The sequence below is a fragment of the Drosophila novamexicana genome, unplaced genomic scaffold (genome assembly GCF_003285875.2).
Source record: "Drosophila novamexicana strain 15010-1031.04,08,12 unplaced genomic scaffold, DnovRS2.1 tig00000108-arrow-pilon, whole genome shotgun sequence".
Lineage (NCBI taxonomy): Eukaryota > Metazoa > Arthropoda > Insecta > Diptera > Drosophilidae > Drosophila > Drosophila novamexicana.
In genome coordinates, this window is record NW_020824772.1 from 702,972 (window position 1) to 730,957 (window position 27,986).

Sequence of the window (27,986 nt, forward strand, 5' to 3'; positions counted from 1 at the left end):
GATGTTGCGCACAATTATCATATCAGCAGCACATCATTTACATTTAAGTGGAAAAACAGATTGAGCCAATCGGCTGCGGAGAGTGAGAGCCAATCGGCGGCTAGCAGAAAAGTTGTTTTAAGAGGCATCTTCATGTGGCCGAGCGTTCAGTATTAATTAGAGTGTGCGCCCAGAAGGAACTCCAATGAAGAACTGCAGCGCCAGCAACACGGATCCGTCCGTTTTCTACGTGAATGACACAAAAGTTTGGCCCAACTACGACGGCTATGCGGACTATGATTACAATTATGAGCAGAGCAATGCATCCAGCTATGAGGATTATGGGAAAACGATCTGGAGCCATGCCGCGGCCAATGATTGCCAAGCCCTGCAATTAACAGGTAGCGCAACCACACCCACAACGACACCAACGCAGCCGATCGCCACAGCACCCATCGCTCAGCGCAAGGAACGCACTGCGTTTACGAAAGCCCAACTCAAGCAACTGGAGGCTGAATTTTGCTACTCCAATTATTTAACCCGGCTGCGTCGCTACGAAATTGCCGTCGCCCTGGAGCTGACCGAGCGCCAGGTGAAGGTTTGGTTTCAAAATCGACGCATGAAATGCAAGCGCATCAAACTTGAGTTGTCCGGATCCACAAAAGCACATTAGTTTAAATTTAAAAGAAAAAAAAAAGAATTATTTTTTATACAACGTTTTGTTTACTTAACTATTATGGTAAAAATATACTATAGTTACTTCTTCATCTTCTTGGCAACCTTCTTTTGCAGCGGCTTGGCCAACTGCTTGGCCGCGGCCAGCTGCAGCGTTTTCGTGGCCGCCTTTTTGTTCACTTTGGACGCTGCAGCGGTCTTCTTTTTCTGCACACCACCCGTGCCGGGTTTGCGTTTGAGCAGCTCAGACTGGCGCTCAGCGCTAGTGTTTTTCTTAAGCGACTTTTTAGCTGCCGGTTTTGGCTGCAGCTCTTCCTCCACCTCATCATCGTCATCGTCGTCGTCGTCATCATCTTCAGCGTCGTCGCTATCATCTTCAGCGCTGTTCAGCTCCTGTTCAGTATCATCGTCACTTGCATCAACATAGTCCTCATCATCCGAGTCTTCGTTGATGGTGTTGCCCAGCAGATCTGCCAGTTCCAGCTCTTTTTCCGGCGCTTTCTGTTTGCTACTGTTGGAAGGTTTCGCTTTCTGTTCCGTCACCTTTGATTTTTTGACAGGTTCGACAATGAAATTGGAAAAGTCAAGTCCCAAATGCTTAAATTTATCTTGCATCTTCTTTAGTTTTTTGATGCCCAAAACAGTGCGTTTCTGGCAGGCACTTTCGTTCCAATCGTTTTGTTTCTTGACACTGCGTTGCGTAGCTTTGGTTACATCCGAAACATAAATCTCTTTGCCAGCCTAGAAAACAAACAAACAAACAATATTATATACAATTTATATTCAATCTTCAGCCGTGCTTACCTTATTTGTGACTTTTTTCACCGTTTTCTTGAAGTAATTGAATTTTTGCTGCTCGGGCGGTATATACGAGGCCTTGACCACTTTCTGAAACATCAGGTAGTTGTCCATCGTATCTGCCGCTACTTTCGCCACCTCCGGATATTCGAACTCAACAAATGCGAATCCTTTGCTACCGCCGGTGCGCTCGGAACGCGCAAGGCGCACACGCGTTACATGCCCGAATTGCTTGAAATATTGACGTAATTGCTGCTCAAAGAAGCCATGTGGCAAATGTTTGATGAACACCACACCGCGCTCCTGCTGCGCCTTTGGCTGCGGCTTGGCGTGGTTCAGTTTCTTCTTCAACTGCAAAAATGGTGTCGCATACAGTTTGGGCACCGTTACTTGGAGAGACTTTAACTCACCTGGCCGGAAATTACGGTTTTATTTTGGTCGGGCGATTTGGACGGTGTCACTTGTTTTTGCATCTTAAAGGGCTTGGGTTTCTTTACTGGCGGCATCTTGACGTTTACTATTACTTAATAAACAAACACTAGAATAGGATGAGACAAATTTTAAAGCTGCAGCCGCACGTGGAATATACAGCAATAAATCGGCTGATTCGATAACGATAGTTAGCCAATGCTGGAAAATATAGTAAGCAAATTCAAACATTTTTTTAGTATTTATTTGAGTGCATAAATGTTAACAAGGGCAGTCTTGCTAGAACAATTCAGCGAATCCGCTAAACGCCATGACGAGCATACGCACAAAACTGCAAAAACGAGGGTATTTTAATAAAAAAGTGAATCAACAAAGTATAACTGTTGTTATAATTATAAATTATTATTATTTTATACATTTTAATCCCAGTGCTAGTGTGACCAGCTTATACAAGTATATCTTTCCGAAGCGCACTTAAATCAAATTGGAAAATGACGCACATGGCAACACTGTAAATCAGATGTTAGTGCAATCGCGTCGTCCGCGCGTGAAGAAGCAACAAGCGAGGTGCAAATCTAATATAACGGGCACGTGTCGGTTTCCATCCATAGCGCTTAAATAAATTTACACATATATATACTTGCAAACAAAAAAAAAAAACAAATACTCACAAGATAAACAATTGTAAATTGCGCACAAATAACAAGACAGAATGTTCTATCTAATTGGACTCGGTCTGGGCGATATCAAGGATATCACAGTGAAAGGCCTTGAAATTGTAAAGCAATGTAGTCGTGTGTACCTGGAAATGTATACCTCAATTCTGGGCTGCAGCCTTGAGGATATGGTGAGTAGGGACAACTGTGCGTGAGGCGCAAATATTAAATCTGTATATACATATGCGTTAAATATTCGGTTTTTTGGTTTTTCATTGTTGTTTTTTTCTTTCTGTATTGTTGTTGTTGTTGTTTAGCAAGAGTTCTATGGACGTCCCTTGCTGCTGGCTGACCGTGACCTGGTGGAACAGGGCGCCGATGAGATATTGGCTGGCGCTGGTGAGACGGACGTCGCCCTGCTTGTTGTGGGCGACCCTTTTGGCGCCACAACGCACACAGATTTCATTTTGCGCGCCAAGGAGAAAAACATACCCTATAAGGTTATACATAATGCGTCCATTATGAATGCCATTGGCTGTTGTGGCCTGCAGCTGTACAAATTCGGTGAAACTGTCTCTATACCGTATTGGGATGAGACATGGAAGCCGGATAGCTTTTACGATAAGATTAAGCTGAATCGCCTGCACAATATGCACACGCTCTGTCTGCTGGACATTAAGGTTAAGGAGCCCACCCCCGAGTCGCTGATGCGCAAACGCAAGGAGTACATGCCCCCGCGTTTTATGAGCGTCGCCGAAGCCGCACAACAGCTGCTGACCATTGTTGAGAAGAAGGATGCTCTGGAGCGGAATACAGTGCTAAATGAGCAGTCGCTGTGCGTGGGACTGGCACGCGTTGGCCAGGATACGCAACAGATTGTTGTTAGCACCCTGCACGGTATGCGTGCCACCGATCTGGGCGGCCCGCTGCACTCACTGATCATACCCGCCAAGGAGATGCATCCGCTGGAAGTGGAGTTTTTGCAGCAATACGCTGCCAACATCAAATTGGACGATTATAATCATTAGAGAATGGCCCACCGCATGAACTTTATGTATTTAAGTGTTTAGGACACATTGAATTGAATTTAAGTAGCTTGAAGCTCTATGAAGGATGAGTAAGATGAGAAAGTGATATGCATACGTATGTGGTTTCCCCCTGCTTAGTTCCAACTGTGTGTAGTTTGCAAACAATAATAAAAAATCGAATTATCAACAGAACATAGTGGTGTTCTAGCTGGCGATATTCAATTTATCTAGCGAGTTTTTCCATATGGTTTTTTACAATAAGAGATTTTAATGAGATTTATCTCTTTTAATTGATTAGAAAAAGTTTCTATTGTAGTTATATGATAACGCGGTCTGATAACAGATTGCTCAAAACATCAAAATTAAGGATCTTTGAAAAGTTGTATGTGTTTTAAGATTTAAAACAGAGATTAGTTACCTAGAAAGGGACGTACCATGGGACAGCTATGACTATATCGATCTGGCTCAAGGGTATGCATACTTCGTGGGGTCGTGGCTGTCTTCTAAGCGTGTCACATTTGGTTAACTATACCAGGAAATTGACAAGGAACAACTGCTTGACATTGTGGTGTTTTTCATTTAATCGGCAGCAATTCAGAATATATATAAAATAAATATCTCTCCACATATCCGCTTAGGGATAGAGGCCACGCATGCGCCGCGATGAGCCCTGGCGATCGTAAAGCATATTAAATTTGTTGACAAACTGATGCATGTCGTTGCAGCCCTTGGTCAGCGTGCCCAAGTAGCTGATCAGGCCCACATCGTTGCATTGTGTGTAGAGCTCCTCCTGGAAGGCGGGCACCTGCATTATGGGCAGACGATGGCACAAGGCATACGCCTCACGCAATATTTCCTGGTTCGCCTTTAGCTTGCCCGCCTCGACATCTTTGATGTATTGCAAAACGATTTTAATGCGCGTATTTAACATTTTAATGGCGCTGTCCTGGGCAACCAAATGCTCGGCGACCACGCTCTTTTCGCCCGACTCGTTTGTGGTCATGCGTGCCACATGATCCACACCAATGCGTTCGGCCTCCTCGGTGGCCAGTGTATAGGTAAGCGGAACAAATAGCATGGTGGCCTCGCCGTCGACCAGATCGATTAGCGATTCGAATAGCTTAACAGGCAGCTGGTCCACGCTACGTGGCAACGGGTTCAACTGCAGCATGATGGGACATTCATTAATCTCGGCTATTTGTTTTTGAATCTTTATGTCGCTCGCAGTGGGACTGTCGCCCGTTGTATACCAGCCAATGAAGTCCAGATCGCTGAACACCTGCAAACCACAAGTACTTATGAGCTGGCCACTATTTGGATTAAGTTAAACGAACTAACCTGCTTGTACTGCTGCTCCTTCTTGTTATAATAGTCCTTGTTGATGATTGTCTCCTCCGCAATTTCATCGGTTTTGAGCTCAAACGAATTCATTACCTCGATATTGCGGCCCTTTTGTTTGCCTATCAGTGCGCCATACACTTGACGCGACTCGCAGTGCTGTGCCCGGAAACGTGTCCAATGCTCCGATATATTCATTATGACCAATGGATGCAATGAAATTGTTACCGACGCAATTGTACCAGACGCAGCCATAATATTGCCTTTGATTTGAGGTTGTTTGTTGCTAGCAGCATCGCCAGCGGCCGAAGTTGCTGCCGCTGAGGATGATGTGCTCGGCTTGGCGGTTAGGTCAACATCAACGTCCATTTGTTCCATGCTGTCACTGTGGGAGATTTGCGAACACGAAAAAGAAATTACAAATGATTTGCAATTTAGTCTATTTTGTGTTTGCTGTTTTATATAGAATTTATCGACTAGCCGCCACCGCTTATCGAGTTACGATAACGATATAACAATTTAGATACGTTTCTTTGTCCTATTTGTGCGCTATTTCGTCTTATTTTATATAAATGCAATTTGTTGTTCATATATTTGAATTATGTATTTATTTTATGGAAATAATCATTTACTCTAAGAAATGACTCTAGATCCAAAGGAGCTTACGCAAAGTAGCTGATTAGTTTATTATTACTTGCAACACCACTAGGGCTTGCTTAAAATATGCGCTATTCTATAAAACAATCCTATCAAAATAAAAACAGTAACCTGAAAAGTATTTTAAATATAGTCATTTTTCTGAAAACTGTCATTTTGAGCCACTGTTAAATTTAAAATTCGAGTCAGTCTTTAGTATTTTTTGTCTCAAGTGTTCGCTGTCAATAACAGTTCGACAAAATGTTAAGTTGCAATCGTTTTGTATAGTCCATCACTAGTTCATCACCAATAAGATTTGGCTGTGCCACGGATAACCGCTGAGTACGGACGGTTGTCGTAAAACAAAAAATATACGTGCGCTATTATTTGTTTTATCGCGAAATGTGTAAGAATTATAAATAAATGCAATCGCTCAAAGTAAACATTTAAGATAAAGCATGAAATGTGTCTAATCAAGGCAGCAGCTGTTACGAGCCACTAAGAACTTTTGGTCAAGGTATGCACTAAACTTGTCGCTGTGTGGGAGACTCAATAAAATCTTCTTTTTATGTATGTGACAAAACCTACAAGATTATTCGAAACACTAAATGTTTTTAGACGCTTTGTCGCTCTTATGGCAGTCTTAATTATAAGTATATCATTAAAGCGAATGAAGAGTTTGACAAGTTTTCAAGTTTTTAGCGTTTTTCGTTTGCGTTCATCTTTCCTTTTACAGGAAAAATCAATAAAATCCAATTGGCGCGCGTGTACATGTGCGTGTTTGAGTGTGTGCGAGCGGCTGCGCCGTGTGTGGGTGTGTGCCTGTGCATCTGTATTGTCTTTTCAAGCTGCAGGCTCCTTTATCACATACTTTCGACGTGTGCGTACCGCTGCAATGTCTTTGTTGTTGTTGTTGTTGCTATTGTAGGTGCTGTTAAGTGAATGTGGCACAGCTAATTGATAATTTTTCAATTCTATTTAGTAATTTTTTCCCGCTCTTATTGACCATAATTAATCACTTTGTCTATGTCTGCATTCGCATTGTGGTTGCATTCGCAAATTAACTGTTAAATGTGTGCATGTGTATGCGTATGTACACATACATACATATGTATGTTCATGTATTTATTTATTATGCATGCTCTGGGGGTTTCGCCTGTCGCTGTTGTATTTTTATTGTGTTGGTCGAAAGACCGACGAGAGTCACAAAATAGATAAACTACTTGCATAGTTAAAGTATTTAGTTTCCCTTTTACTTTGCTTCCATTTACATAATCATGATCTCTGCTTGCAAAAAGAAAACTGGACAAGACGAAAATTAAAAGAAAACAACAACAGCAAAGGCGAACGACGTTCATTAAAATAACACATACCTACATACATACATACATACTGGCATGCGCACACATACATACATACATGTACGTTCATATTTATGGGAACGAGCGCGTACTTTTATTATGCCATGAAGGGTACTTTAGCATTGTCTTCGAACGTGTAACGCCTTGAACGAGGCATTGGCGATTATGAGATTTTATATGCAGTTTTTATTAGTAATACAGTGGATCCTCACAAAATAAAATGCATTAATAACAGATCTGATTCTAATTGGAAAAACACAAACCAACAACATTTGAATATTGTTAAAAATGCTAATAGTATTTATAGTTGTTATTGTCGAACAATATTGACAATATCTAATATATGAGTAATATCTTAATCAACCTATATATATACTAGTTGTTTCGTAATTTAGATAGAAGCATTTTCCAAAAATATATTTGTCATATTTATAATACAAAGTGCGTTTTCAACCCAAAATCAAAATTTTTTGATCATAAAAATAATATTTTACTTATTATTTTTCGATAGCATATGTTCTTTATAAATATATGCTCATTTTGTATTTTTTAATGAAGGATTATCATTCGGATAAATATATTTAAATCATTTAGTATAATAGGCAAGGGCATTTAATGTTCAGCCTGCTTGCGAGATCTTTGGTTTCGTGCTGTTTTTTTTTTTTTTTTGCGCACACTTCCATTATATCTCTTTAATGTCTGTTGCCTGCCCATCTCATTGCTCAGTCTTCAATCGTATACTACTTGGGCGATAGTTCTGCTGTTTGGATTTTCGGTATGCAAAATGTGTGCCAAGCCAAAACGTCTCTTCCTTTTGTGGTCTGCATGTATGTTTGCATATGTGTGTGTATATGAATGTATATATGCGTGTATCTGTAGCTGGTCGGTTAATGACATGCAAGACAGCGGGAGTTGCGCCGGGCTAGACAAGTGACGCATTCGAATTCTTTCTGATACTTGCCAACAATAAGTGCAAATATAATACATACATACATATGTACATATGTATGTAAGCATGTACAACTATGTACACTTGCATGGGCTTTGACTAATTGATGAACTGTTGATTCATTCGGCATGCTAAAATGCCGGCTATGTACGTAATGTGCACATACACATGTACATTACGTATGGGAATGTGCTCCATTTATCATACCCAGCCAACTAATCAGAGAGCGTTGCTTATCAGACTGCTCCGAATTTGTTTAGCTGCGTATTATATTTCAGAAAGGGGTGCACATGGATTGAGTAAGCACTTTGGGACTAAGCATTCGTTGGCAAATGTACGTCATTTCGAGGCCTTTGTCCATAAATGATTTCCAGTTCTTATTGGCGCCTTTAAACCAGAATCACCTTCTAACTTGAGGTTAATTTAAATTCTGGCTTTCTTAATTTGAGTTGATGAAATACTTATTATATTTGATATACAAATACTTTATTTATTTCTATGTACCAATTTAAATGGATTTTTTAAAATGTGTATAATTTTCTAGCTATTTCATGCCATGCAATTCTGATATTGTCCAATTGGAGCGTTTTGCGAATTCGATTCTGTTGAGTTTGCCAATTGGAGCCTAAAGCATTTGATTTGTAGGATTGTCCCAATTCACAGACTGCAGTTCATTTGTGAGAATATTCATCGTAACCATGTCATAGATCAAAGCACACACACTTTTTCAGATATATATATGTATATATATGTATATATATTCATGTGTATACGCACATATCCAATTATACGGCGCATGCGCCGCTTCCATAAGAAATGCAGCTCCCAATTGCACAGCGCATAACTCAACGGCAGCTCAAATGAAAAATATAACAGCAGCAGCAACAACAACAACAACAATGAAATTAAGCAGCTGAAAACGCATCTGTATCTTTTTCATGCACTGGAAATTCCGCAAAGACGACGCCGATCCGCTAACTTTCTAAAAAAAAAATACATGCAGCGCGAGCTAATCATGATCATAATGATTGTATTAGTAGTACAAGGTAACATAATCAGAGGGTATATTAAACTAAAGATCCATTTAGTAATTGACTAATAGTTATCAATGTAACACATTCCGTTATCTTGCCTTTCTATGCGATTTTCAATAAGCTAAGTAATGCCGACGGCTCTTGATGTTGTACTTGTAAGTTAAGTAAAGTTCGAGTGAGAGAGAAAGAGAGTTATAAATACTACTAAAAACGATATAAAAATCGCATAAGTATTTAAAGCCATACTTGCCATGAGAATCGCCTAGAAGGACGAAAAGCAACAGTGCAGCTTTTCTTATTATTGGGGACCTACTGTAGCAGAAACAAGGTTTGTCTCAAAAGTTCAAAGGGAATTACAACAAACCAGTTTTATTGCGCTGCATTCATAGTTGCATAAGTTAATCCTATTAGGAAAAGGGTATCTGGTAGCCGATGCCCATTTGAGCTCAAAGTTGTAGCCGTTTATTACCTGTTATAGACCGCAGACTTGACTTTACACCTGATATTCTGATGCGTCGACTGTTGCTGCATTTGCCAGCGTCTCGCTCAAGGGCCCAACTTGGCCAACTGGTGGTGGGCAGAGTATATACTATATATATATGTATGTACATATATGTATTTGTAGATATAAATAGAAGTGCGCCGACTCGACGCCCAGCTGATCAGCCAACTCATCTTGCAATTTATAACCAACGCCTCTCACTCGTAATTGCAGGGCATGGCGCATTGACTCTCTGGCATATTTGGCTCTAAAAAGCAAACCAAATCCAGTTGAGCTGCGATCATGTTGCAGCCAACGCTGACGCCAGAGCTGGAGGATGGCGGCGGTCAGGACAGCATTGTTCTGGGCATGGCTAGCGTTTGCCTAGACGACACCGATGTAGATGTGGATGTGGACGTGGATGTCGATGCCGATGTGGAAGTGGACGTGGATGCGGTTCCCGATCGTAAGCCACATTTCTTGGACTATGATGCCGCAGTGCCGCCAGATTACGAGGACAACTATGGCTATAGAACCGCCGCTGGGGAGCAGCTGAAAATGGATAAGAAATTCGAGCGTGATGGCGAGATTAGCGACTATGAGCTGGCAGCCAGTGGCTATACCAAGAAAGAGTTCACCCAGGACGATAATACGCTGCACTTTACGCAAAGCAGCGGCGCAGCCGGCAGCGCCAAGAAGCCAGCCAAGCACTTTCTGGACGAGAATCCCATACCGCCTGACTATATGCTGGCGCAGGAGCTGCGCGAGCATCGCAGCCTGGATCGCAATTTTGAGCGGCAGTCGGCGCAGCAGCAACAGCAACAGGAGCTTTTGCCAGCGCAGCGTCTGGGCTCACCAGCTGAAGGAGCAACTACATCAGCTGCATCAAGTGGAACAAGCGGCGCAAGTCGCGTTTCACGCAGCAAGGAGCCCTCGTATACGCTCTCTCGATTTCTGGATGCGGATGCGGCGCCGCCGCCGTTGCCCCGCCTGCCTAAAGGTGCCGCCTGGACGAGCACAAGCGATGTGGATGCCACGCTCGGCGCCAAGGTCGAATGCGTCTACTCGCTGCTCTCCATGCTGGGCTCCAATGATCCGCTGGAAATGTCCAAAAAGTTTCTCGAGCTCTCCGGCAACAGTCAGAGCTGTGCAACGTTGCGTCGCTCCGGCTGCATGCCGCTGCTGGTGCAGATGATGCATGCGCCGGACAATGAGCAGGAGGTGCGCAAATGCGCCAGCCTTGCGCTGCACAATGTGGTGCACAGCCATCCGGACGAGAAGGCGGGCAGGCGTGAGGCCAAAGTGTTACGCCTGCTAGATCAGATTGTGGACTATTGCAGTTTCCTTAAGACGCTGCTGCAGAGCGGCGGCGAGGCCATAGCCGATGACTCCGATCGTCATCCTTTGGCGGCCATTTCGTCCCTGATGAAGGTCAGCTTCGATGAGGAGCATCGTCATGCGATGTGCGAACTGGGCGCACTGCAGGTAATACCCAATCTGGTGCATTTGGATCATGCTGTGCACGGACCGAAACCGGAGGATCAGTGCTGCAATTCGCTGCGCCGTTACGCGCTAATGGCACTTACCAATCTCACATTTGGCGATGAGAACAATAAGGCGCTGCTCTGTGGCCAGAAGCAGTTTATGGAGGCGCTGGTCGCCCAGTTGGACACAAGCGGACCCGACGATCTGCTCCAGGTGACGGCCAGTGTGCTGCGCAATCTCTCCTGGCGCGCCGACAGCAACATGAAGGCGGTGCTCAATGAGATTGGAACCGTGACTGCCCTGGCCAAGGCCGCCATGCGCAACAAGAGCGAGAATACACTAAAGGCCATACTCTCGGCATTGTGGAATCTTTCGGCGCACTGCAGCACCAACAAGGCGGAATTCTGTGCTGTTGAGGGCGCACTCGCCTTTCTCGTCGGCATGCTCAGCTATGAGGGACCCAGCAAGACCCTAAAGATTATCGAGAATGCTGGTGGAATTTTGCGTAATGTTTCCAGTCACATTGCCGTCTGTGAGCCCTATCGCCAGATCTTGCGCCAGCACAATTGCCTGGCCATACTGTTGCAGCAGCTCAAGTCGGAGAGCCTGACGGTGGTGAGCAACTCGTGCGGTACATTGTGGAATCTATCGGCACGCTGTCCGGAAGATCAGAAGTTTTTGTGGGACAATGGCGCAGTGCCGATGCTGCGCTCGTTGATACACTCCAAGCATACCATGATCTCGGAGGGCAGCTCCTCGGCGCTGAAAAATCTGCTAAATTTTCGGCCCGCTGTACAGAATCAGGATCAGTTAGATCCGATTGCCCGCTCCATGGGCCTCAAGCAGCTGCCCACGCTGAAGGCGCGCAAGCAAAAGGCCCTGCAGCAGGAGCTGGGCGAACGACATGCAGAGACCTGTGAAAACCTGGAGAGCAACACCGGCAGCAGCATTAGCGCCAGCAAGACGCGTCGCCATCCAGCTCCCACACGCTTGTCGCGCTCCGCCCTGCTGACTAAGAGCGAGAGCCGTGACTCTGTCTATTCGGCCAAGTCGGACACGGCCTATGAGCACTTGATGCGCTCCGATGCCGCACAGCGACAGGGCAACTTTGAGCTGGAGCTGGAGCACGATGCGGAGGCCACGGAGGAGCAGCCTATTGATTATTCTGCCAAATATAGTGAAGGTGCTGCCAACAGCAGCAAGACAACAACATATCAGGAAACGGATTTAGATCAGCCAACAGATTTCAGTCTGCGCTATGCGGAAAATCAACTGGAGGCCGATTTAAAGTCAACCACGAGCTGTGCGCCGGCTGCCAAGGCAGCAACGGGCGAGGGGCAAGAGATACTGCTCATTCTGGATGACAGCGTCAAGTGTTATCAGACCGAGGATACGCCCTATGTCATATCGAATGCGGCATCTGTCACGGATTTGCGACAGGCGGCCAAAGCGGAAGCGGAAACATCGCCGCCTGCTGAAGCCACCATCAAGCCCAGCGGGGCGGAGAATGAGGCGACGGTACCGCAAGCGCCCATCAAGCAATCATCCGCAAAGCTGTCCTCTGCTCTGGCATCCGGCTCCTATACACCCGAGAAGCCCATCAACTACTGCGAGGAGGGCACGCCCGGCTACTTTAGTCGCTACGATTCGCTCAGCAGCCTGGACGAACCGAGAAAATCTGCATCAAAAGCAGCCAAGCCCGTCAAGCTGGAGGAACAGCAAGCGCAACCGGAGCTGCAGCAGCAGCAGCAACAGCAGGAGGAGGAGCAGCCAATACTGGCCAAGCCCAATTCGGCCCTGGAGACGCCGTTAATGTTCTCCCGGCGCAGCTCCATGGACTCGCTGGATGTGGATGTGGCCAATTGTGATGACAAGAGTTCGGTGGTCAGTGATTTTAGTCGTCTGGCCAGCGGTGTCATCTCACCCTCAGAGCTGCCTGACTCGCCCACGCAAAGCATGCCGCAATCGCCCAGGCGCAGCAGCATGGCAGGCGCAAGTGCTGTCCTGCCAACTGGCGGGAACGATCAGCGACCCCTGCGCAGCGTCTTCGAGGATGATCTGAGCAAATTCAATGTGGAGCACACGCCTGCACAGTTCTCTGGCGCGACCAGCCTGAGCAATCTGAGCATTGCGGATGATGATAAGCCCCTGTGCGTGGTTGATGTCGAGGACAACGATGTCGAGAAGGAGGATGAGCTGCTTCTGGCCAGCTGCATCAATATGGGCATGCAACGCGCTGCGGTCGTGAGCACAGCTGGAGCTGGAGCTGCAAGTGCCACAACGACAGCAGCAGCCACTGGCGAAGAGACCACGCGTAGCTACTGTACCGAGGACACGCCCGCGCTGCTCTCCAAGGTGGGCAGCAATACCAATCTCTCTGCCATATCCATTAGCTCGACAGCCGAAACGCAGCCGCAACGCTGTTCGCTCAATCTCTCCGACGATGTCTCTTCCAATGCCTCTGATTGTGGTGGCGGTGGTGGCGCTGCGGCCGTGCTGCAGCAGTGCATTCGGGATGGCATGCAGAAACACAATCCTGTTCCAGTTGCCGCCTTGAATGCGGATCCCATTGCCATGCTGCGCAGAGGCGGCAATATGCTGCCCCCCTATTTGCCCGTCAGTGATGAGATGAGCAAATATCTGGTGGAGGATAGTCCCTGCAATTTCTCTGTCGTCTCCGGTTTGTCCAATCTGACTGTGGGCTCTAGTCTCGTCGGACCTGCGGTGCAGCTAAAGGAAACAGCTGGGTAAGCAAGTCATGAACGTGTTTTTTTATCTTTGACTTAAGTTTTTGAAGCAATCACATTAATTATAAACAGTCAAGACCGATATCGCAAAATCCTCCGACCTAGTTAGAAAACAGAATTTCAAGCTCCATTCTTTTCGCTATGTAAAATTTACTGAGGACATGTTTCTTTAATTTGTGGAATATCCACAGGACTCTAGGGTTTTTTTTATATATTTAAAATTAATAATTTCATGTTTCCACCGATTTATGTTAATCCACGCATACGGGTGGAAAATGGTTAAATGACCTTTGAAAGGCTTTTGTTTTTATCTGATCGAATTCAAAGATTTCTAAATCAAAAGGATTTTGGAAAAGCCACTCCGTGAAATACGAGTTCTTGTACCCGAGCATATATCTAAAGATCTTTGTTGTTAACAGTATTGCCGAGGCGACTGCGGCAAAGGCAGGCAGCCAGGCGGCAGCCGTGGCGCCCCAAAAAGAAGAGAATACCAGACGTCCGCCGCATTGGCAGGATGACTCGCTGAGCTCTCTGTCCATAGACTCCGAGGATGATACCAATTTGCTGAGTCAAGTAAGTGCAGCGGGTTCACATAGTATGTACATAAATTAATTAATTACTTTTGCACAGGCTATTGCCGCCGGCTGCAATAGACCCAAGTCGAATCTTGGCTTCAGCACGAGCGCAACGAGCAGCAAGCGATCCAGTTCGCTGTGCTCCTCAACGCAGCCCATAGCCATCAATGCCGCCACCTCGGCGTGCTCGCTGAATTCGGCGATTAGTGCGCGCAAGACGGTGCAACAGGAATCCTACAGCTCGGTGGACTCCAGCGACTCGAATGACAATCAGTCGAAGTCGCTGTTCGAGCTGTGCATACTAAATGGCATGTATAAGTCCAAAGAGCCGGGAAAAACGCAACAGCTGCAGCAATTGCAGCAGCTGGGCAGCTCCTCGGCACAGTCCAATCCCAATCTCAAGCAGTTTGATTCGCTGCCCGTGCAGTTGCCAGTGCAACCGAGGCGCCAGCGTCAGCATCATCATCATCACCATCACCAGCATCAGCGGGAACGGGAGCGTGAGCGCAAGGATGAGAAGCTGCTGCTGGAGTGCATCAATACGGGCATATCCAAGAAAATCAATGCCGTGCCAAAAAACGCGCAAGCTACGTCTGCAGCTGCATTGGAACCGTGTCACCCAATGGCGGCTACTACATCAGCAAGTGCCAACAGCACAGCAGCTCCAGACGTAGAGCAGAAAACGCACGCAATATCAATCCCACACAGCAGCCAATTGCCCAAACAGAGCAGCCTGCCCAACCACGGCATCGACACCGACACAGACGCAGCAAAAAGTCCAGCTCCAAGTCCAGAGATCGCGAGCACGATCGCTCACATGACCGTTATTGGGTCTAAGCTGGCGGAGAACGATGCGGATCGCTCCAGCGACGAGTCGAATCAGTCGTTTATACTGGACACCACAGTTCGACTGGATGAAATTTCGGATGCCAGCAGGCAACGCATCAATGCCAGCTGCAGTTCGGACAAGCATAAGGATCCCGATCTAATGCTTAAGTCAGTGGAGCGGCTCACACTAGAGTTTGTGACCTCCGCGGAGCAATTGCGCACGGGCAATCACAGTCACAGTCAGAGTCACAGTCAGAGCAACAATCACAGTCACAGCCAGAGTAACAACACCTGGAACGAGCACACCTGTCCCAATGATGTTTCCTTTCCCAGCATTAGCCAAACGGCGCCAGTGCTGGGCTCGCTCAGCCTTGATGATGATGATGCTGACGGAAATGATGCGGATACCACACAGGCACCGGATCTGCATGAATTCGCCGAGATTACGCCCACCAATGAGACGCATATGCCGAGCTCATTGGGATTGGTTAACGGCGAGGCAGCTGCAGCGGGCTTGACGCAGACGCAGCCCAACTCCCTGGAAAGCCACACTCTAACCGAAACCTTGATTGAGGAGCAGCAGCAGAGTCTATCTTCCGGCCTGAATTTCCAGCTGGGCGGTCAAGTGCTGAGCGCTGCAGTGCGCAGCTGCGAGCAGCAGCAGCGATTGCTCCTGTTCAATGGCACCAGCGCCTCCATGATGACCAATTCCACAATGATTGCGTACGAGGCGCGCGCTCTGGCCGAGAATCTGCAGCAGCTGCAGGCGTGTGACCATGACGATGCCATCAACCATGATGACAGCACAGCACAGCAGTTAACGTTCAGTATCAATGGCAGCCTGGATTTGGACAATGTGCGCCCGCCTTCTGGCATGGAATCGCTGAACTCTGCCTGCAACACGCAGCCGAGCTCGTTGCGGTTGGCTTTGCCCAGCAAATCACCCAGATTTGCGCGTAAGGCGTTTCCAGCTGGTCTGATGGCCAGGCGTGCGCTTGGTCAGTTGGCGGGCAGCGCTGAGAGCGTGAACTCCAGCTGTAACCTGCTGGATAACATAAAGCCGCCATCGCTTATGGATGAGCTGCTGGACTCCATGATCAGCGTAGACAGCATACAGTCCGAGGTGGCGGATGCCGATCAGGACTGCAGCATGGCTACAACCATATCGGTTTCCAACTACGAGACGGCCGCTTGTGACGATCAAACGCTCACATTGACCATGCTTCAAAGCTGTTGTGACTACGATGACGAGGAGGATGCCACCATGAACGAGGACTTTAGCTCGGCGGAGTCAACGCCCAAGCAGGGCTCCACGCCCTCGCCAAATCGTCGCACACTAACGCCCAAGCAAAAGCGTCGCCTGGCCAAGGATCGCTACAAGACGTACACCATCACGAGCAGCGCTCTAGACGCGGCGGAGGCAAATGAAACATTGCGTATTGAGATTGAGGAGTCTGTGCAGTCGTCGGCAGCGCCAGCGACAGCATCGCCACGGCTCAATGGCAGGCGACGCGGCAGTGCCGAGCGCTACAAGACCCAGCTCATCGAATGTCCGCGCCAGCTGCTGCTCTTGCAGGATGATTGCGCCAGCGAGCAGCTGTCCTCCATGCGCGCCATGATGCAGCAGTTCACCTACATCACAGACATCAACATTGCCCAGCCCAGTCAGCCGGAGGAGGAGACGCCCGCTGCGTTGGATGATCCGCCTAGTTGTGAGGGCGATCAGAACTCGGAAACGGAATCCTGTCATGGTCGCGGCCAGTCACCGCCAGTGGCAGCGGCACAGCCCAAGCCGCTAACGCTCAAGAGAGCGACACCGCCGCCTGCTCTGGAGCCGGCCGCGGCTGTCAAGGTGGTGCGTGGACGCAAGAAGCCCGCCTACATCTCGCCCTACAGCATGCAAAGTCAGCGCAATAGCAGCGCAGCCGCCGCCGCCGCTGCCGCTGCTGCTAAGAACAAGACAAAGACGCTCTCGCCGACCATAGCCAAGCGCAATGCTTTACCCGGCACACGGCTGCCGGCCAAAAAGAAGACAACTCCGCCACCTGCAGCTACGCGTCTGGAACGCCAGGGCACTTTTGTCAAGGATGAGCCCACAAATATGGACGCACAGGTGCCCATTGTGGAGGCAGTGAGTCCCACGCAGCGCGCCTCTAAGCTGCCCACAAAGCGTGCCACACCAACAACAACAACAACAAAAGCAGCTTCACCCAAGCGCGTCATAGCCAAAGCCAAAGCAGCGCCTCGCGTGCTGCCAACCCAGCAACGTGCCAATACCAATATACGCCTGGCCAGCGCCAAGGCGGCCGCCGCCTCACGCGTAGCCGCCCAAGCGTCGCGGGTGTCAAGCACAACGCCGCCCTCGCGCAGCAATTCCAATTTGAATGGCGGCAGTGCAGCCGCTGCTGCGGCGGCGGCGGTCAAGATTAATCAAGCGCAAAGTCGCATAGCCAACATTTGGAAGCGTGTGGATGAGGCCAAAACCAAAACGAAGATCAAGCCAACAACCAATCTGAAGACGCAGCAAACGAAATCTTCCAATACGTTGAACGGCACAGCCGCGCGTCCCATGGTGCTGCGCAGCTCCACATTCGACAACACGCCGCCAGATGCTGGCACGGTCAGTCAAGCAGCCGGAGCAGCAGCTGCCGCCCGATCCCGGCTGCCCGTTGGAGGTGCGCGCAAATAGAACCGAACGCACAAAGCGAATCCCGTCTTGCATTTTCGCGTGAATAGCAGATAAACGGAATCAAGGAATGTTTATTATATATTTAATTATATATCTTACAAACCTATATAGTCTTGATATATATATATATCTCCTATACTACTTCATTTAGCGGGTAGCTAGATTTGTTAAGCCTAGAAACTATATCTAATTCAATTCACAGTCAGAAACGAAGAGCCTAAAACGCGTTGAAATCATCTCCATGTTCGTGTGTAGCCAAATGTATTGCATTAAAATAATAATAAATTAGATATTACTTCGGGCCTTTTCAGATGTGTACAACCTATATAGAGCATAGATATCCCATATACCTACGAAACATATATCATACAATACGATATTCAAAGTTGTAATATTTATCAATATTAATTATAGCAGGTATATAAGGTCTATGTATGTTGGGGCTTCTTATTCAAATGGGCCAAAATTAATCAAAAAAAAACAAAAAAAAAATATAAATTTTATACACATAGTGAGCGTATTAGCCAGTCGGCTTCCTTTCTGCAAACCAAATATTATTTTGAGAATGATTATTGTAACACATTTGTAGTCATTGCTTTTTAATTATCATAATGTTATAAATCTTTATTTTTTAAGCGTATTTGTATCTCGTTTTTAGCCGCTTTCGAGACATGGCGATATTTAGTTTAGCTTTGATTTAAGCCGATTTAAATTTCTAATAACATATTAATAAAAACGAAATGTTTTTCAACAAAAACAATTCATTCAAATTTTGCATGAAACTTTACCAATTTTTACAAGCAAAAGGAACTCGCATTAAATTCATTATATACATTTAAATTTCCCGATTTCAATCTTTGAGCCCATTTTCACCCAAGAGGTATGGATTATGATGGAATATGAACAAAGGCTCTTTGGAAAGGAGTTACCTACAATACAATTTCAGCTTCCTAGTTCTTACGGATTGCGGTGATCATCAATCAGTCAGTTAGTCCGTCAGTCAGTCAACCAGTCAGTCGTCAGTCAGTTGGGAATAACATCAAGCAATGTAAGCTCTGGATTTCGAGTGCTCTGAGAGAACAAAACTTTCGATTTTTTTCAATTTAGTTTTAGTTTTTTTGTGGAATTTGGGGCAAATGGTTTTGACAGGCATCGATCGGCCGATAGGTTTGCCAATTGAAATTCCAGCTCTTGCGGCTGATTCATCCAATTTGAATGGAGGATCCGTCGAAGAGGATGCCGATTATGTGTATAGGGAGCCCTGGTACGCGACTCTTGGCCAGATACTTATACCGTTTATCATGGCCAGCATGGGCACCATCACGGCTGGCGTAATGCTGGGTAAGGTGGAAAACTGGACCGTTTACAAGGAGATGAACGAACTGTTTGTCCTGGTGCCCGGATTGTGCGGTCTCAAGGGCAATCTGGATATGTGCGTGGCGGCACGACTGTGCACCCAATCCGCCATGGGGAATATGCGCCAGAAATCGGATATACGCAAAATAGTTATTGGCAATTTGGCCGTGGTTCAGGTGCAGGCCATAGTGTGCTCACTGTTCCTGGTCATCTTTACGGTGGTGCTCAAATCCATTATTGGGCGCACGCTAATGGTCCAGAATCTTTTGACGCTGGCAGCTTCAGCCATTATTACGGCATCTACATCCTGCATAATACTGGACACGATGCTGCTGCTGATTATATTGTTCTCGCAGCGATATCGCTTCAATCCCGATTACATGGCCACGCCCATTGTGGCCTCCATTGGCGATGTGACGTCCATTAGCTTGCTGTCATTCACAGCCGGATTTCTGTACGAGATGGATAAGAGCTCCAGTTGGGTTAACATACTGATTCTTGGATCGTACGTGGCGATACTGCTGCCATTAATGGTCATTCTGGTGTGGCATAATGTCTATACGCGACCGGTGCTGTTCTACGGCTGGATATCTGTGATTGGGGCACTGTGCATTAGCGAGTTTTCTGGATTTGTGCTCGGCTCATCAGCGGAACAATATCGAGGATTTGCCGTCTTCTCTCCTATCATCAATGGGAGCGGTGGCAACCTGGGATCCGTCCAGGCGAACAATATGAGTTCCTTGCTCTACCAGCGCAGCGGAGTGCTTGGCACATTGCCGGAAGGCACGCGAATTTGTGAGTCGCCACATCGTGTACTTTGCTATGGCACAATATATTCGCGTGTTTCCCGGATTGTCATTGCCATTTCGCTACCCTGTAATTTAATGCAAGTTTATCTGGCCGACTACATTTACACGCTGAATTCAAACGTACATATAGTGTTTGTGGCCGCATTTGTTTTAGCAAGCTTATTGCAATTGCTGATCCTTTTGTGGACCGCACACTTGCTGGTGCATATGCTCTGGTACTGTAAAATCGATCCGGATACCTCGGCCATACCATTTTTGACTGCCTTTGGAGATAGTCTGGGAACGGGCCTTTTAGCGGTCATGTTTTACATATTACATTTCACTCGGTATTCCTATCGGACGAACTAATTTCCGTGAATACAAATCCATTCACATAAATGTATATAGATGCACGTGAAAAAGTAGATTAAACAGATAATTAAGACAGAAAAACGTATAATACTTTTAAATTAACGGCAATGCTCACGCGGGTTTTTCAATTCGCGGCTTGGTAGCCCTGCACACAGTGTTATCGATAACGATAGCTTGAATATAAAATCGGCCTTATCGAAGCGCAGGCAACTCTTAAGCAATTTTCTATTTTCAGTTTGCGGTCACACTGTGCTGGTATTTTAAGATTTTTATTAAAATAAAAAAAAACAAGCTATCCAAAGGCAGCGAAAAGCAGCAACAGCAACGAGTGAGCCAAAGTGACAAACAAACAAAATACGTGAAAAAAAATAAAACAAAAAAATCAATAATTATTATTGTGCGCAATATGCAGCCACGCTAAAAGACCTTGAGAAACAAGGGAGTGAACTGGGCTTGTGCTGCTGTCTGGCAGATTTTCAAGCGTCTATTTACATTGCCACCCCACCTGGAGCAGACAGGTGTTGTTGTTGTTGTCTGTGCTGCTGCTGTCATCGATATTGTCATTGACATCTTCAGTTAGCTGCGCAGCGTCGCGTTTTATCGCAGGCCAAAAGTGAACCCCTTGTGTATTTGTTAAATAACTTTCAACGCACACACACACACGCACACACAAATGTAGATACATTCGTAGCTAATCAGTTGCCAAAGATAACAGCCAGAGCGCACTTAGCCAGGCCAAAGCTAAAGCCAGTGACAGCTACAGCGACAGCGACAGCGCCAGCGCCTTTGCCCACGTTTTGTACGCAGCTGGCCAACTGACTGGGCCAACTGTGACTCAACTTTGGCGTTAACAGCCGCTGCCTCTGCCTCTGCCGCTGCCTCGTTGCCAGCGCCCCAATATTACAATAGTCTCGAGTCTCTGTTAGCGTTTGCGGTCGCTGCTGCTGCTGCATCTTTTATTCATAATCAAAAAGTAAACCATAAATTCAGTTGACCAAAATTGTTGCCTTAACTGTGATTTGTTTTATTTGGGCCTCACTGTGTTTGTGCTTATTCAATTAATACATTTGTCTCGTTTCGCCGTTATTGTGTGAGTTATTTTTTTAATAAATGCATTCATAATATACGTTACACAGCACAGCCGTTGCGCCGCCGCATAAATGATTAGTACGAGCAGCATGAGGTCACAGGAGGGTCAACAGGCAGCCGGGCTGCCGCGACCCAAAAACAATGCGTCCAGCACACAGCTGACCCAGGATGAGAACGATGCGGTCTTTAGGCTACTGGGACGCAAGTGTCAGGTAAGTCAATTGATAAATACGGATACGGATATATACATATGGGCACCAAATATTGTTATTTATACGTTAAGTATATGATTAATTCCGTCTGATTAATGTTGCAAATTCGTAAAACACTTTCGACAAGCGTTGGCGATAGTCGTTTTTTTCTGCATTTTAGTGCGTCACTCACACACACACACGCACGCACGCACACACATACGCATATGTAACTACAGTGCGCCTTCTTTAAGACAAACTTTCATTTTATTTTGTTTGAAATCAGACTAAATGTGAACTAAAAGCGTTAACAACAGGCATACAAATTTCAAATACTTCGAGAAATTCAAAAACTATAAGGACTTTTTCTGATTTTTGAGCTTTTTCAGGAATTACTTTGTTAACTATATTGTGTATTTTTGTAGGTTTTCTAGCCAGATTTCTAAGCTACCCCATAAACTATTTAAATACATATCTTGATCAGCATCGGTTTGTCAGCCAGCTCATATATATATAAATATATATAGCTGACTTACGAACTATCAATGGCAAGCTTGTACGAAAATCTCTTGATCTGCAGCAAATTGCCATTATTCCTTATTTTCCTCGATACATTATGAGACATGGTTATGTATTGCAACAAAGTATATCTATATTGTTAAAATTATTCAAAAGATCTGCCCTGTCGTTCTGTAGTTAACTATATCGAGGTTGTACGTCATTTGATGTTCAGCCTAATGAAGCATTTCCTGCGCGGAGGCACTAGCTCAAGTAACACCTAATGATCGTATGCGCTGTGTCAATAAAATGATCCATAGGAACCTTGGTAACATTAGATTCGTTGTTCATCGAATTTGCAATTCATAAGATAGATATCGCTGAATTTTTGTTATCAGAAATTGATTTGGAACTTAGGTCTACAATGAATCGCCCAAAGACATATTTTCAAAACCGTCTTTTTTATTCGCACCGAAAAATATTGAGGAGAGGCGAAAACAAACACAAGCACATGCTTAAAGTATTCAAAAAGTTGATAAGCTTTTGCAATTGATAAACTCCATAGAACAAATACTGGTCAGACTTATCTTATCGTACATCCGATACGTTCCATAACCAATGCCAAAGGCAATTACAGATAGCAAACTTGGGGCCTTAAAGAACGCTTTGAATCATGGTAATAAAAAGCACACAGCAATTTCTCACTACACTCTAAATATGATGCGATCCATATCTGGCTAGCTATGTATTTAATTATAATGCTCACACGATATGTAAAAGTTGTTGTTTCTTGTTTTAATTGTAATTCACGCTTTGCTAATTTTCGACTTTCCATTGACAAACATTTAAAATGCTTTTGAACTCAGAAAAAAAGAAAAACACGCCAAAACAAGTAGATCTGGCTTGGTGTAAGAGTGCCCAACTGACGGATACCCTGTAACAAACAACATTTTAAAATATCTTGCCTTAGTTTAGGGAAAAGAGTCTGAAAACAAGCAGATTTTCTCTTGTTGACAAGGTTTTACGCGTTTATACCCTGTACTCATTTCTAGAGCATTGTTTCGGTTTTACAAAACAGAAAGTTTCTTAAGAAATGAATTTTGCAAATTTTAATTTTAATAAAATTTAATAATTTTAGTCGAGAAGACTAGAGAACTCTAATTTTTTCTTAAAATTGCCAGCATATTATAGTTTGGTACTAAAATTTTCTGTGTGGTATTTGTCTCAAAATATACATGTAGAACGGGTTGCATATACTTATATAATAACATTCCATTTTGGAATAGTGTATATGTATATGTCTATGTCTATGTATATGTATATGTATATGTCTATGTCTATGTATATGTATATGTATATGAATATGTATATGTATATGTATATCGAGGTGGCAACTTGTTAATTTTGTCTCATTTGGCAAAACCCCCCCCTCCCCCCCTCTTCACATTTTAGTGGGTGCCGTGTATAAAATAATATCAGCGCTATGTTATTTACAGAACACGCCCATCTCGCCCCTTTAAAAGCTGTTTGTGGTTAATGACACAGCTGCAGTTGCAGCGGGCGTCGACGTCGACTGCAGCTGCGACGTCAGCGTGTGTGATAACGCTAAGGCCGAGCAGAATTACCTCACAGTCTTGTTGTTGATGCAGCTCTTGTTATTATTATTGTTGTTGTTGTTGTTGCGGGCCATTTGTCGCTCGATTGTTTGCATTTATTTTGTATAAACTTATTTCACGCATTTTTCTGTACGTTGGCCAACTGTGGCAACTGGACTTTCTAATTGCTGTTTTGTCTTTTGTCTGTTTTCGTTGTTGCTATTGCCGTTTTGCAGACGCTGCTGCTCTCGTTATTGTTGTTGTTGCTCTAGCTGGGCTTTTAATGCGCTCCATTGCTCCCTTGCCCTCCTCACACACACACGCGCGCGCACGCACACCACAGCGACTTAGCAAAGCTGCGCTGTGACGGCCAGTTATTTTTGTTATTGTCGCTTGTTGTTGCCATCGATTTTTATGCCTTGGCAACAACAACAACAACAACAACAGCAACAAGCTTGTCTTATGTAGTATGCACATAGAAGGCAAGACATCATTTTACAATGCTACTTATGTCCACACACACACACTTAAACATACTCACACACACACACATTTACAGCTGCGCTTAAACATCAATAAAAATTCAAATATGTTCACAATTTCGCACTTTACGCCGCGTGGGCAACACATCAACGTCAACATCTCTTTCATCTCAAACCAGCAGAGGTAAAGAGAGAGACAGAGAGAGAGAGACAGTGTTGTTCAGCTCAAATGAGCTGCCATTAGCTGCTAATGTAACCCATATTACATCACATTTAGCTGCACTCTTTCTATAACTAACATATCGTATCGTCAGTGCCCATGGGACAAGTGCAATCAACCATTTTTGGCCAAATGTCAAGTGTTTTGGCCATGGCCGGCTAAGCCCATTAGAAATAGCAGTCTTAAAACATAAAACCTATGTTTTAGATTAAATTCAATTTCCATATGTATATTATTGACACGAAGCAATTGAAATTTAACTAACAGAATGCATTTCACGTTGTTTCAGTTTTTAACAGCCATTTAACATTGAAGACCAGCCTTTAACAGACAATTTACATTATATGTTAGTTACTAGAAGCCACAAACTTTAAATTCGCTTGCAAATTAGAACGCATCAGTTTCAGAGTGGATTATAAGATTAAAAGTAGCAGATGCCAAGGGCATTACTCTCTATGCATAAAAGGGAAAATTGTACTTTCCAAGTTTTTAAGTACATGTTTAACAGTCTTCTAACATATAAGCGCACTGTATTCTTACACCTGATTTACATAACATGCCCATGTAACAGAGCGTCCGTTCTTAACATCAGCTCATTAAATTAATATGCCCCATACGACATAATGAACTTTGGGCTTCAAATTGGCAGCTAAATTTTCTCTCCAGCAGAAACCTTAACAATATACATTTTTGTTTACAGCTTAAATAAACAACTGTTGCAAATGCAGATATTTTATTGGCATAATAAACAAATAGAAATCACCTTGAGAGGCAAAGGGTTTTTAATATGCTTTCCATTATCTTCTCATCCGCATTATATTTAAGATCTTTTGTTTGGTTTTTAGAAACTGTTGAAAGTTTTCATGGCGATTGATTCAATGATGATGCGAGGCACTGGCGCCGCTTAAGCTTGTTTTTAAACAAAAATATATATAGGCACTTTTGGCAAGGATTTTAATTGCGGCAGTTTTGTGGCCCTTGGCGTTGCGGCTGTCGCCAGCATTTCCTGCGCTGCCAAATAGTAATAAAATGAAGAAAAACGCAGTCTTAAATCACCACAAATATCATTTCCGTTGCGCACAGACAGAATAACGCAGTGCGCATTGTGCAAGTCCGCACAAAACTAGCTTCCCCCAGCTCCAATGGAGTCCATGGCGGCTATCAATTTGTGGCCCTACGTGCTGGGCATCCCAAGCGTACAAGCGCTGCAGATGCAGCCAGCCAACTCGCATGATATGCTAATGTGTAGTGAATGTGGCTAATCGGTATTCAAATAAGCAGCGTATGGCCAAAGACCTGGTCTACGACAAACCAAGTGCCGGAGCGCGAAACTGAAAGTCAGATGAGTTTCTCAACTCAATCGCGACGGTTCACAGTCTTTGGCCGCTAAATTCAAATGAGGCGCAAACTAAAGGTGGGGCTGCCACGATTAGATAATAGATAGACTTTGTTTTTTGCTTGTGGGATTAGGGACTGTCCTAATATTTGGTAACCGATCAAATGCTAATCAAATTGCTACATCTTTACAGACCTTAAACACTGCCGTTGTGCAAATCTACAAGACGGAGGGCAATGCGCACTCGCACTGGAAGAAAAAGCACACAGGCGTCGTTTGCTTTGTCAAGGATAGCGCCATACGATCCTATTTTTTGCGCGCCTACTGCCTGATCAAAAACGAACTGATTTGGGAGCATGAGATATACGATGGCATGCAGATTGTCAAATCGCGTCCCTTTCTGCTCACCTTCGAGGGCAGCGTATGTGGTCCAATAAACCAAGAAATTGCAGAAACTTATCTTGTACTCTTTTCTAGGACGGCAACGTTGGCTTAAACTTTATCTCGGAGGATGAGTGCGATTCGTTCTTTCGCGTCCTGGACGCCACAATAGAAACCCGAAATCGCAAGCGTCTGGAGAAGCGCAATAGGCAAAAGTCCCAACAAGCTCCCAATGCGCCAATGCCGCCTGTGTCACGAGAGCCAACGCGTCCGCCCTCCATTATAGGCAAGAGCCCCATGCCGACGACAACGACGACGACAGTAGATAGCGGTGCCGTGCAGCTGCGCAACAATAAAATCAACTCGGTAACGCTGACACCGGCGCCCGCGCAGCCACCAACCAAAAACTTCTTGTCGAGCAACTTTGGACTGAGCGGTTCGGCGGGCAAGGATAAGAAACGCAAGGTGACCAAAGCAGATATTAGCCAACCGACGAATTTTGTGCATATCAGCCATGTGGGCTGGGATGCGAACAAGGGCTTCGATTTGACGGGCAATGAGAGCGATGAGATGCTGACCAAGTTCTTTGCCAAGGCTGGCGTCTCCGAGTCCCAGCTAAACGATCGAGATACACGCGCCTTCATCTATGACTTTATACAGAGCAATAATGTGCTGGCCTCGGTCAAGCAGGAGGAGATTGAATCGCCCACAGAGCCAACGCCGCATATGCCGCCACCGGTGCCGAGTCGTCATCATCCTCATCATGTATGTGACACTCACTCACACTCACCACATTTGTATTCCAATTAACACTAAATTGAATTTTTCTCCGCAGTCACAGAATGGCAACCAAAGATCTGCACCGCCGCCTCCACCGGTGCGACAGCCGCCGCCACCATTGCCAACGACGGCACCGGGAGCAGCACGCGCGCCACCGCCACCCAGCAGACCGCCACCCATCAATGCGGCTCCACCGCCACCGCCACCACCAACGGTCTGTCCGCCCGCAGCAGCGGTAAGTTATGATCGAAAATGTATTCCAATTCTTGAAACTAATGGCATTGCTGTACAGCCGCCCCCACCACCGCCACCACCTCCTGCGGCTGCGCCACCTCCTCCACCGCCACCACCACCCATGGCCGTGGCGGAAGTGCCGATTATTGCGTCAACGCAACCAACGGCTCAGGCCAGCAAAATTGCACCCGAAGTGGACACGCGCAATGCGCTTATGGATGCCATACGGAAGGGCAAGTCGCTTAAGGTGAGTGCAACACGGTTTCATTTTTTGAGGAATCATAATAACCATAATTGCCGTTCCAGCCGGTGGAGCCAGTAGCTACAAGTAGCAATAGTGTTGATCCGCGCAACGATCTATTGGGTCAGATACGTGAGGGCTTCACCTTGAAGCCAGTGACTGAACGTAAACTACCTGAACAGCGGATCAGTGATGGTAGCGCTGGTGCTACCGATGCCCTGGCCGATGCACTGCGTCGTGCACTTGCGGCACGTGGCACAGTCATGCATTCAGACGACGAGGAGAGTAGCACATCCTCGGACAACGATTGGTCCGAATAGATTAACAACTAAGCGGCCATTAGAGATGATTGTTGGCAAACACATTATTCCAAATATAAGCAATAATTTAATTTGTGCTTTGGCATTTTGATTTATCGCCAGATAAATCACTGTAAATACTGTTTAGTGAATTTTTCATACCTCTTTAATTTAATTTTTCTAAAAACTGTTAAACAACAACAAAATACGCAAATTTATTAACACAAGAAAAAGTAACGAAAATAATTATGATTGCATAATAACGATTTTTTTCCACTACAAATTCACATATGCAAATATTTCCTTTTAATTGCTCAAAAAGAAAAGAAATTCATAATCAAAAATGATTTAAAATTAAAACCAAAACAACAATATTTATGTACATACATATGAATATGTATCCACAACAATAAACCTAAAATATATATCTGTATGT

The 27,986-nt window shown here is 45.3% G+C and overlaps 7 protein-coding genes across 11 annotated transcripts; 5 read left to right on the plus strand and 2 right to left on the minus strand.

The window, feature by feature from the left end:
* The first annotated feature begins 155 nt into the window (after positions 1 to 155).
* Positions 156 to 652, plus strand: LOC115771647 (homeobox protein MOX-2). Its single transcript, XM_030717451.1, has one exon. The coding sequence runs from the start codon at positions 185 to 187 to the stop codon at positions 650 to 652; it is 468 nt and encodes a 155-aa protein (XP_030573311.1). The 5' UTR covers positions 156 to 184.
* Positions 653 to 695: 43 nt separating this feature from the next.
* On the minus strand, positions 696 to 2,035 carry LOC115772118 (MKI67 FHA domain-interacting nucleolar phosphoprotein). Its single transcript, XM_030718092.1, has 3 exons — positions 1,863 to 2,035; positions 1,459 to 1,803; positions 696 to 1,395 (listed from the first exon to the last, which is right to left on the minus strand). The coding sequence occupies exons 1-3, from the start codon at positions 1,956 to 1,958 to the stop codon at positions 736 to 738; spliced, it is 1,101 nt and encodes a 366-aa protein (XP_030573952.1). The 5' UTR covers positions 1,959 to 2,035; the 3' UTR covers positions 696 to 735.
* Positions 2,036 to 2,398: 363 nt separating this feature from the next.
* LOC115772120 (diphthine methyl ester synthase) lies at positions 2,399 to 3,758 on the plus strand. The gene is made up of 2 exons (XM_030718095.1): positions 2,399 to 2,728; positions 2,855 to 3,758. Exons 1-2 carry the CDS (start codon positions 2,594 to 2,596, stop codon positions 3,563 to 3,565), a joined length of 846 nt encoding a protein of 281 aa, XP_030573955.1. The 5' UTR covers positions 2,399 to 2,593; the 3' UTR covers positions 3,566 to 3,758.
* Positions 3,759 to 4,116: 358 nt separating this feature from the next.
* LOC115772119 (COP9 signalosome complex subunit 6) lies at positions 4,117 to 5,405 on the minus strand. The gene is made up of 2 exons (XM_030718094.1): positions 4,904 to 5,405; positions 4,117 to 4,844 (listed from the first exon to the last, which is right to left on the minus strand). Exons 1-2 carry the CDS (start codon positions 5,279 to 5,281, stop codon positions 4,200 to 4,202), a joined length of 1,023 nt encoding a protein of 340 aa, XP_030573954.1. The 5' UTR covers positions 5,282 to 5,405; the 3' UTR covers positions 4,117 to 4,199.
* Positions 5,406 to 5,725: 320 nt separating this feature from the next.
* Positions 5,726 to 18,662, plus strand: LOC115772117 (adenomatous polyposis coli protein). 3 transcript variants are annotated; one of them, XR_004019019.1, is made up of 5 exons: positions 5,726 to 6,056; positions 9,599 to 13,596; positions 14,016 to 14,169; positions 14,227 to 18,568; positions 18,635 to 18,655. XR_004019019.1 is itself a non-coding variant. In XM_030718090.1 (4 exons), the coding sequence occupies exons 2-4, from the start codon at positions 9,668 to 9,670 to the stop codon at positions 17,686 to 17,688; spliced, it is 7,545 nt and encodes a 2,514-aa protein (XP_030573950.1). In that variant the 5' UTR covers positions 5,726 to 6,056; positions 9,599 to 9,667; the 3' UTR covers positions 17,689 to 18,662. The 3 variants fall into 3 exon arrangements, 2 of the variants coding, with proteins under 2 accessions (XP_030573950.1, XP_030573951.1); XM_030718090.1 differs by having other exon boundaries at positions 14,227 to 18,662; XM_030718091.1 differs by lacking the exons at positions 14,016 to 14,169; positions 14,227 to 18,568; positions 18,635 to 18,655 and adding an exon at positions 13,894 to 14,006.
* Positions 18,663 to 18,824: 162 nt separating this feature from the next.
* On the plus strand, positions 18,825 to 20,201 carry LOC115771652 (solute carrier family 41 member 1-like). Its single transcript, XM_030717457.1, has one exon. It carries the CDS (start codon positions 18,825 to 18,827, stop codon positions 20,199 to 20,201), a length of 1,377 nt encoding a protein of 458 aa, XP_030573317.1.
* A 301-nt stretch (positions 20,202 to 20,502) lies between these two features.
* On the plus strand, positions 20,503 to 27,875 carry LOC115772128 (neural Wiskott-Aldrich syndrome protein). Of its 3 annotated transcripts, none has more exons than XM_030718108.1 (7): positions 20,503 to 20,532; positions 21,341 to 21,505; positions 25,809 to 26,036; positions 26,093 to 26,761; positions 26,832 to 27,011; positions 27,069 to 27,257; positions 27,317 to 27,875. In XM_030718108.1, the coding sequence occupies exons 2-7, from the start codon at positions 21,365 to 21,367 to the stop codon at positions 27,569 to 27,571; spliced, it is 1,662 nt and encodes a 553-aa protein (XP_030573968.1). In that variant the 5' UTR covers positions 20,503 to 20,532; positions 21,341 to 21,364; the 3' UTR covers positions 27,572 to 27,875. The 3 variants fall into 3 exon arrangements, with proteins under 3 accessions (XP_030573968.1, XP_030573966.1, XP_030573967.1); XM_030718107.1 differs by lacking the exon at positions 20,503 to 20,532 and adding an exon at positions 21,159 to 21,177; XM_030718106.1 differs by lacking the exon at positions 20,503 to 20,532 and having other exon boundaries at positions 20,613 to 21,505.
* The last annotated feature ends 111 nt before the right edge of the window (positions 27,876 to 27,986 follow it).